We start from the raw sequence: 10,085 nt of genomic DNA on the forward strand, positions 1-10,085 counted from the left end.
TCTCTTCTCTTAATATTTTCTTTCTGTCCTATTTTCTGAGGGATTTTTATCTTTCAGCTCTTCTCTGGAACTGTTTTTAAAATTCCCTTATTTTAGGGGCACCTGGGTGGCGCAGTCGTTAAGCGCCTGCCTTCGGCTCAGGGCATGATCCCAGCGTTCTGGGATCGAGCCCCACATCGGGCTCCTCTGGTAGGAGCCTGCTGCTTCCTCTCCCACTCCCCCTGCTTGTGTTCCCTCTCTCTCTCTGGCTGTCTCTCTCTGTCAAATTAAATAAATAAATAAATAAATAAATAAATAAATAAATAAATCTTTTAAAAAAAAATTCCCTTATTTTAATTCTCTACTCTTTCTGTTCTCTGTTCAATCTTTAACTATAGTATCTTTTCAAAGACATAGTTGACCCCAGCAAACCATCAGTCAACAACTGACCTCTACAGACTTACTTCAACAACAGAATATACATTTTTCTCAAGCTCACATGGAATAGTCACCAAAATAGACCACATTCTAGTCCATAAAATATGCCTTAACCAATTGAAAATAATCGAAATAATACATTGCTGTCAGGTCAAAATGAAATTAAACTAGAAGTCACTAACAGAAGGAGAACCCCCAAATACTTGGAAATGAAACAACACACTTCTAAATAACACGAGTCAAAGAAGAAATCTCAAGAAAAATTTAAAAATCTTTTGAAGTAAAAGAAAGTGAAAACACAACTTACCAAATTTATGGGACACAGCAAAAGCAGTGCTTAAAAAAACAGGAAATTAGTAGAGAAAATCAACAAAACCAAAAGCTGGTTCGTGGAAATCTCATCAAACCCAGCAGGGCAATTGCCTATCTCCAAGCCTAGTGCGAGGCAGAAGCAGGAGAAAAACGTCTTCTGAGAATTTTCACCCATAAGCCAGCCTGAAAGCTTTACAACCTAAGCTGACAATACCTGGGGGTCCAAAAGACCCGGAGCTGAAAATTTAGCATAAAGTGGTGTAGGATTCATTTGTCACCAGGTGACTGAGAAACACATTTCCTCTCTGGAGGAATTTACTGTTGACCCAGTCTCAAAAACAATTCCCCTTGATAAAATGCCAAGAAATAGGAACTCACAGTCAAAACCTCCAAATTGCAAGAAATAAGACATTGTGAAGAGGAGCCACCGTAAACAAGAGCCCACGTACTCAGGCCTCAAAGACTTAAAATACTGAAATTACCTAACGATGTAAGATGTGTGTCTTCAATATATTTAAAGAAAAAAAAAACCCAAAATGTAAGTAGAGAGCAAGAGAGGTTATAAAATGACCAAGCAAATCTGAAAAAGAACCAAACAACTAGAAATGAGAATAAAATATTTGACGCGTAAAACTCATGGATGAATGGGCACAACCACTTAAAAAAGAAAAAAAAAAAACCTCAATAGATAAGTTACAGCTGAAGAAAGACCTAACTGGAAGGCAGATCTGTAGAAATTAATTAGAATGCCAGAAACGGAGATAGAAAATATGAGGATGGGGGCGCCTGGGTGGTGCAGTCGTTAAGCGTCTGCCTCTGGCTCAGGGCGTGATCCTGGCGTTCCGGGATCAAGCCCCACATCAGGCTCCTCTGCTGGGAGCCTGCTTCTTCCCCTCCCATTCCCCCTGCTTGTTCCCCCTCTCGCTGGCTGTCTCTCTGTCAAATAAATGAATAAAATCTAAAAAAAAAAAAAAGAAAAGAAAAGAAAATATGAGGATGAAGCAGGAAGGTCTCATCAGAGCTTCAGTAGGGACAGAGGAAATACGTGAAGGTGCAACTAAGAATCTTCTAGAACTGATGAAACATCTACTCATAGAATCAGGAAACCCAAGGAATATCATAAGAGTAAATATAAAGAAAACCACACTTGTGCACATCACAGTAAACTACAGAATACCGAAGACAAAATTCCTAAAAGCACTGGAGACAAGTATCTTCAAAGGAAAAACAATAGATGACAGTTGACTGAACAGCAACAACGGAGACCAAAAGACAGAATAATATTCTTAACATACTGAGAGAAAATAACTATTAACCTAGAATTTGCACCCAGCAAAAAGTGACTTTAAAGGGTAAAAAACTAAAAACTACAAAAGGTGAGACAAATGGAACACACAACATAAAGCGGGAGAAATATGCCCAAGTACGTTATAAATGACCAGATGTTTTAACTGGAAGACAGTCTTGTCTAGATTTTTAAAAATCCCACCTATGGGGCGCCTGGTTGGCTCAGTCAGTTAAGCGTCTGCCTTTGGCTCAGGTCATGATCTCAGGGTCCTGGGATCGAGCCCCAAGTCAGGCTCCCTGCTCATCGGGGAGTCTGCTGCTCCCTCTCCCTCTGCCACTCCCTCCCCACAGTCATTCACTCTCTCTCTAAAAATAAGAAATCTAACCAAAAAAGGCATGCTCTTTTTGATAAAAAGTATATAACTTTATTGGAAACATTTAACGGACACACCATGTTCATGAACGGAAAGATGCAATTTCAATTTCATGTGGATGTTGATTTTTCCCAAACTGATCTATAGATTCAATTGGGTTTCATTCAAAATCTCAAAGGGATTTTTTTTATTGGTGGAACTTGACAAGTGGATCCTAACATTCATATGGAAGAGCAAGGACCAAGAATAGATCTTCGCGAGTCATACAATAGGGGTGGACAAGGTGGAAAAATTCACTAAGGTATAGTCCATGGCTCACTATCCAGCAAAGAGAAAGAATGCCCTACAGCTCTCCATGTTCATCTGGATAAATCTCAGGAACATAATATTGAGTGAAAAGACAAGTCACAGAAGAATAAACATGGTATGATTCCATTTATATAAAATTCAAAAGCATGCAAAACCAGTACAAACCTAGGTAATCGAATTACAAGACAAAGCAAGGGAATGATTCAGACAGCACATTGTTCTCCACCGGGGAGGGGCGCAGCTTGGGCTTCAGAGGAAGTGGTATCCACTTCTTAAATGGGGGGAGAGAGGGAGTTTATTTTATAAAATTTCTTGCATCTCCTTACTATTTAATAAAAACGACAGAAAGCAGAGGAGGAAACAAGTCTACCAATGCTTCCGTACAGTCCACAGTGCCAGGCACACCACATTCCTAACTGTTAAGAACTAGCAACTGAACGCGCCTTTTGGGAAGACAAAGAAGTCCTAGCAGCCCAGAGCTTTGTGGGTATGGGCAGGGCCTTCAGAAGGATGGGCTTCTCTGAGGGCTCCTGGGTGACAAGCCTGCCATGTCACTGCAGGACATCCCCCGACCCCCCACCCCCAGCAGCATCTGTAGACTTTTTCACTTAACCCCATTTTTGGTCCAGCCCCTCACCCCCCACCCTCCCCTGAGACCCAAAGCTGCTTCGAATGGCCCCCACCTGTACCTCAGAGGGGTAGCTGCTTGGCTGCAAGGGGACCTTGGGGGGGAGGGGGAACCTAGCTGCTCCTCATACAGACTTCCAGTCCCTATTGTCAGTCCCAAGCCCTGCCTTCCATGGTGCCAGGAGAGTTCCAGAGCCTCTCCAGGGCTCTGGGGGGCAGGTTGGCTGCCTCTTGGCCCTCCCGCTAGGAATTAACTTCTAGTCTCTGCTAAGAAGAGGAAATGAGCCTCCATCCACTTCCCATCTTTCAGAACGTCATCAGGCTCTTGGGTCTACTCCTCTCTCCCTTCTATTTTCTTTATCCGTGCAAATTTATATCTGTTTTATGTCTTATCATTTTAGATTTTAAAAGGAAACAGAGGTAAACCTGCCACATTTGACTGAAAGTCTATTTACTATATTTAAATAAGAACATATGACAGGGAGCTCCGGAAGAGTCCAGGGAGGAAGAGCTTAGCCTTCTGAGCACCTCCTGCAGGCCTCGAACATCCCACCTGATTTCTCTGCCTTGACTCTGCTACTCACTTTCCTCAGTTGTGCAAGCGTGAAGAGAAAGCACAGAGATCTGGGTTCAAATCCTGACTCCTCCACTCACTGCCGCCATGATCTTACCACATCAACTCTCGTAATCGTTGCCCCTGGTACCAGGTTAGCCAGACAGGCACAGTGAGTGCTTTGGAGACGCTTCTAACTATAAAGCACTGAACCCGGGAAAGACTGTTGGGGATTCTCCTTCCCGGGATCACCACATGCTGCCTTGGTCTGCTGGTGCCCCACCCCCACCACACCAAAGCCACAGGAGGCAGAGCCCTGGCCCCTCAGACCTCAGGCATTCTGTGGTTCCCATGCGTGACAATCAGAGGAAACCAGAAACAGCAGCCCGGGGGCAACCGTGAGGGACCAGGAACCCAGAAAGATGGAGGGAGTCTAAGAACCAAGTGGGCGCTTTATTAACCCGGCAAAGGGGTGACTAGGCTGGCCAAGCAGCCCCTTAGCAAACCGTCCACTCTGCTCGGGGCTCAATAGAGGCAGAGTTGCAGGACCCAAGCCCTGGACACCGGAGTCCAAGCCGGGCAGGGGCAAGGCCAAGGATGGGACTGGAGTTGCCGAAAGGTATTAAGTACCAACCCACCTCCCCTCCTGAGGCCAGGGGTGGGCCTGAAAGGAGTTAGGAGCCCCCTCTCCTGCTACCCCCTCTCTGAACAGCTCCGGCTCTTCCTGGAATCAGGAAGCCACGAGGCCCACATCAGCTGCGGTCTGGAAGGTGATCCCATCCCCAGGCAACGGGGAGGCCAGGAAGGGCCAGAGCCAGACGAGGACCCAGCGGGGCCCCAGGGCCGCCTCCAAGTTGTGGCAAGGGCCCAGGTCATAAGAGTGCTGGCCCCGAGCCCACTCCCACGTGGTCTGGCCCCGCAGCAGCAGCATCCCGTGGAAGAGCAGCCCAGCCCCGCACAACAGTGCACCTGCCACACACGTGTCGGTCACAAAGGCCAGGGCAAACTGCGCCAGAGACACTCTGCCTGCAAGGAGAAAGCAAGAGGGTCAGGGGGCAGCCGTGGGCCCAGCCCTCCCAAAGCCCAGCTCCTGCCCCTCTCCCACTCCCTACCCTCCACCACAAAGCAGGGCACGCTCCTCTGCTCAGCAAATGCTGAGCAGCTACTCCCGGGCGAGCCCAGGCCGGTGACCTGGGCAGACACAGCCCCCTGCCCCACATCCAACTTGCATTCATCACAAACTTGTGAGCACCTCCCACGTGCTAGACACGGTGGCAGGCACAGGATGAATGGTGGACACCAGCTCTGACCTCAGGGAGCTCACAGACAGTTAAGAGACCACTTCTCATGGACGCCTGGGTGGCTCAGTCGGTTAAGTGTCTGCCTTTAGTTCAGGGCATGATCCCGGGGTCCTGGGATCGAGTCCCACATCAGGCTCCTTGCTCAGTTGGGAGCCTGCTTCTCTCTCTGCCTGCCACTCTCCCAGCTTGTGCATTCTCTCTCTTTCTGACAAATAGATACATAAAATATTTTAAAAAAAAGAGAGAGAGAGACCACTTCTCAGTTACTTAATTACAGATGTGAGTGTGTTACAATGGGAAAGTGCAGCACCTTCTGGCCCACAGTAGGGGCCGTATCTGAATTAAGGAACTACAGGCTGCCATGAAACATTCTGCTCAGTGAAAGAAGCCAGACACAAAGGTCACATATATGATGCCATTTATGTGAAATGTCCCAAACAGGCAAATCCATAGAGACAGACAGTAGATGAGTGGTTACCAGGGGCTGGGGGGATTCAGGGAGGAATGGGGAGTGACTTCTCGGTGGGTATAATAGTGTTTCTTTTTGGGATGATGAAAATGTTCTGGAATTAGACAGTGGTGATGGTTGCACCACATTGTGAATGTACTAAATGCCACTGAATGAGAATACTAGGAAGTGGTTAAAATGATGAATTTCACGTTCTATGAATTCTACTTCATTAAAAAAGAGAAGCTATGTGGGGAAATGCCAAGCGGACTTGTTAGGAGGCTAAAGGAAGTGGATTTCATCTGTTTTAATTAAGTGACATCTCGGGTGGTATCTGAAGGAGGTATCTGGTAGGTGAAGAGGGGAGAAGACAGTCTGTTTGAAGGTCCTGAGGCAGGATGGAGAGGTGCCTGTGAGACGAGTATGTGGATGGTTCTGGAAGCTCAGGAGAGAAGCCCAGGCTGGACATGCAGATCTGCAGGTGGTTGGTGCACAGGCGGTTCCAAGACCCGCCAGAGTGTCGAGCGGGATGGGCGTAGCACCATGACCTGAGCATCACGAGACCGGGTCCTTTGGGACTCGAACAAGAAAAGAGAGGGAAACCAAAAATTTAGGAGGAAACCCTGCAGTACGAGCTGCCGGAGACGCCCAGGGTACCGCCTTTCCAGGAGGTTGGAGGCCAGCAGTTTTATGAGGCAGAAAGGTCTCATGAAGCAAAGAGAACACAAAAGGGTCTTCTGGGCTTTGTGGGGACCAGGGCATTCTCCGGAGGAGGAGGGGGGCAGAAGCCAGTTTGAAGCACATACAGGAGTGAGTGGGAGGTGAGGAAAAGCAGCCTATGACTCTGGGTAAACCCTTCAAGAGGCTTGGCTGCTAACAGAAGAGCCAGGAGGCAAGACCTAGGGAAGAGGAGGATGTGGGGTGAAGAGAGGGTTTGTACAGATGGGAAAACATGAAGAAAGCCAGTGGAGGGATTGGCAGGAGGAGAAGCAGGCCATGGTGAGGCTTCTAAGCAGGGAGGAAGGTCCAGACACCAGGAGAAGCTGGGGACAGTCACCCTGGCTTCTGGATCGGTCGGAGGACGGAACAATTCTGGATGTACTAACCATCTCATTTTCTCTGTGATGGATTTCAAGAGAGGTAGGGGCTTGGAGAACAGGAGAGTGGGAAGTTTGGAGCCACAGTCATTAGGGGGAGCAAGCTTATGAGAAACCAGGATGGCCAGGCACGACTGAGGGCCTGTTGGGGTCAGCACCCATGAACGTGGCATGGGACCAACTGCCACAGAGTACCAGCTCTCAGCAGCCAGCGGCAGACAGAGAGGACAGGAAGGCACCGTGGAAGGAAGACAGAGCCAAGAGGGTTGAGATGTTGGCAGGAGAACGGTAGAAATGAGGATTCTAAGCTGGATATTGGGCAGTGAGAGTGAAGGTACTGACGGACAGAAAGGTGAGGGCCAGGAGCTCGCGGCGCATGTGTCCTGGAGTGTAAGAGTGAGAGCTGGCTAGAAGAACAGGGATGGCTGGCTCATGGCATGATTTAGGAAGTGACACACTTTGGCTTCTGACAAGGTGTAGGGTGGATGTGGGAGTAGGTGAAGGAAGTCAAAGGGAGAGAAGGTCAAGAAGCCGAGCAACTGGGGCACTGAGTGGATGCCCGTGATTTCAACAGGCCCCGGGGCTTGAGAAGGCACTGGCTGCACAGGGGTGGGGTGCAGGGAGGTGCAGCTGGAGGGCTTGCATCTCAGTGGAAGCAGGGGGTCATCAAGAAGGCAGAGGAGGGCTGCTCAGGGAGCCAGTGTGGTCAGAGCAAGACACTGACAACCCACTGGGCCTCCCAGGGCCTTTCCCCCACACCTCGGGACTGCAGGGAGGGGCCCCTGGGACAGAGCTGGGCTTGGATAGCATTAGGAGACCCAGCAACCATTCAGAGTGGTCAGGGAGTTTAGTAGCTGCAGGACAAGGTTACGGAGGGACTGTGGAGGGGTCAGGAGGAAGGAGTCAGGGCAGAGAAAGCATTTCGGGGCGGTGGGGGACAACAAAGAATATAAAAAATCAGTGGGGCTTTTATCTCGGGGAGGGGAGGGTGTCAGAAGGGGAATAAATGTGTCATCCAGAACATGGCCTCTCAGTCAGCCTCCTGATCCATCTTTTCACCTCCCAACTTCCAAAGACTGGAGTTTCCCTCTGCCTGTAACTTTCACTGGCTCCCTACTGTCCAGTCAAGTCAGGGCTCTCTCTGCATACCAATATTCAGGGAGGGTCTCCACCATCCACTCTGAACCTGCTCCCTGCCCAACCTCGGTGCCTTTGTTGAGGCTGCTCCCCTCACTTAGACTGCACCCCCACTTAGAATGCTCCCTCCCCATTCCAACCCCCCCAACTCCCACTAGTCCTTCCTTCTCTGCCAACACCTAGAATCCCTGCCTGATTCTCCTACAGCCAGAGCTCTGTACCTGTGTCAAGGCCCCATATTTACTGTACTGCACATCCAGTTGAATCCCAGGCTGCCCTCACCCCCCCATAAATGACACTGGACTGGGTCTCCAGGACATTACCAGGAAAGCCAGCCGGAAATCCCATCCCCCACCAGAATGGCCCACTTTGCAAGGGCCTCGGCCTCTGTAGACGCCCCCTGAGCTCCCCACCTGTGAGCAGCATGAGCCAGGGCAGCAGGAGGAGGGCGGCAGTGTGGAGGGGCGCGTGGGCTCGCAGGAGGGCTGACAGGGCAGGGCCCAGCAGCACGGAGACGTGGAGTAGGACGCCTGCAGCATGAAGCAAGAGGCAGAGGAAGGGCCGGTAGTTGCGGAATCCCACACAGCGGCCCAGCAGGCGGCAGTGGTGATCCCGGCGAAGGATGCAGACGCGGCAGGCGGAGCAATGCCCACTGCGCGGCGGCACCTGGCTTTGGCATTGGTAGCAGTAACTGCAGGGAAGGAACCACAGCGTCAGTTCCGCCGGCAGCTCGGAGTGCCTCCTATCATGCCCGGTCGGCCTCTGAGCCCATCCTGGGGAAGCGGGCACAGCCACTGCCCTCAATAGGCCTCAACTACATCATACATCCACGCAGGCCAAGCACCATTCCCTGGGCCCTTCCAGTTCCAGCACTGCAGGTCCGACGGCTCTTGCCACTCAGATGTCCCAGTCCTCAGGCCTTTCTCTGGCCTCTAACATCGAGGAACAAACTTCTCACTTCCTCCGTGGCCACGACATTGGTCCAAATCACCATGAACTCTCTCCTGGATTACTGCATCGGACTCCTAACTACTCTCCCTGATTGGTTCCAGCTTTGTTCCTCCTGGTATAGTCTCACCCCAGCAGCCAGTCGAATCCTTAAAAATCTAAGTCGTGCCCTCCTCCTCTACTCAAAACCCTACAATGGCTGTCCACTTCACTGCCAGTAAAAAGCAAAGCCTTCAATGTCCTCCAAGGTCTTTCTATCTCTCCCCTCTCTCCTCTCCCTCTCTCACTCCACACCAGCCACACTGGCCTTCTTGCTGTTCCGGGAACATGCAAGGCACATAACTGCCTCAGTCTTTGCACTGTCTGCTCCTTCTACCTGGAACACTCTCCCCCAGATTCCCACATGGCTAACTCCCCCACTTCCTTAAAGTCTTTGCTCAAATGCCTACCTTGACCACCCTATTCAAAACTGCAACCTGCACACCCTTTACCCTGCTGTACTTTTTGTTTCCATACCACCACCATCTTCTGACATTCTATATAATTTCCTTATTTATTATATCTATAGCTTATCATCTGCCCCCTCTCCCTCTGAAATCAGCTCCAGGAGGTCAGGAATCTATCTATTTTATTGTATCTCCAGTGGCCGGAACAGTACCTTGCACACAGTAGGTGCTCATTAAATAATAAGTGAATGAATGGTATTTCTTCCGGATCTACCACCCCAGGCTGTAAAAGAGTGTTCTGGCTCTAACAAGTGGATCCTATCGTAATCTGGTTCTAACATCTTCTGGTCCTAGAGCACCTCCGCCTGTCCAAGGCTCCTGCTCCCCTCTCCCACCGCCAAACCCCCAGATCCCGCACCCCACTCACGCCCAGCCCTGGCCCAGACCGCGGCCGGCCAGCATCACGCCCCGGATGCTGGGGTCCGAGCGCAGGAAGAGCCCCACGTTGCCCAGCAGGTTGAGCAGCTGGAAGGCCGCCAGCACAAGCTGCAAGGCCCGAGCCAGGGGTCCCAGCGGGGGTGGCCCGGGACCCAGAACCAGCACATAGGCCAACTCCAGGCCCACAGCCGCGGCCCATAGCGCGGTGAGCACGAGAGGCAGCCGCGCGGGCGCCCCCTCCGCGCTCCCCACCGCCCAGGGCTGCCCCATGGTCTGGACCCACCGGCTGTTGGATCCCCAGTACCCCGCCGCTTCCGTATTGGGGCGGGGATAGTGGCAGACGGACGTCTGCTATGACCAATAGAAGCTCCGAAGGGAGTTTGGTGTCACA

At 50.7% G+C, this 10,085-nt stretch overlaps 1 protein-coding gene across 2 annotated transcripts; it reads right to left on the minus strand.

Annotated features, from left to right (window-relative positions):
- Positions 1-2,807: 2,807 nt before the first annotated feature.
- Positions 2,808-10,018, minus strand: ZDHHC24 (zinc finger DHHC-type containing 24). Of its 2 annotated transcripts, none has more exons than XM_002927808.4 (3): positions 9,684-10,018; positions 8,276-8,553; positions 2,808-4,905 (listed from the first exon to the last, which is right to left on the minus strand). In XM_002927808.4, exons 1-3 carry the CDS (start codon positions 9,962-9,964, stop codon positions 4,610-4,612), a joined length of 855 nt encoding a protein of 284 aa, XP_002927854.1. In that variant the 5' UTR covers positions 9,965-10,018; the 3' UTR covers positions 2,808-4,609. The 2 variants fall into 2 exon arrangements, with proteins under 2 accessions (XP_002927854.1, XP_034501110.1); XM_034645219.1 differs by lacking the exon at positions 2,808-4,905 and adding an exon at positions 5,922-6,198.
- Positions 10,019-10,085: the final 67 nt, after the last annotated feature.

This window comes from Ailuropoda melanoleuca, chromosome 16 (genome assembly GCF_002007445.2).
Source record: "Ailuropoda melanoleuca isolate Jingjing chromosome 16, ASM200744v2, whole genome shotgun sequence".
Taxonomy (NCBI): domain Eukaryota; kingdom Metazoa; phylum Chordata; class Mammalia; order Carnivora; family Ursidae; genus Ailuropoda; species Ailuropoda melanoleuca.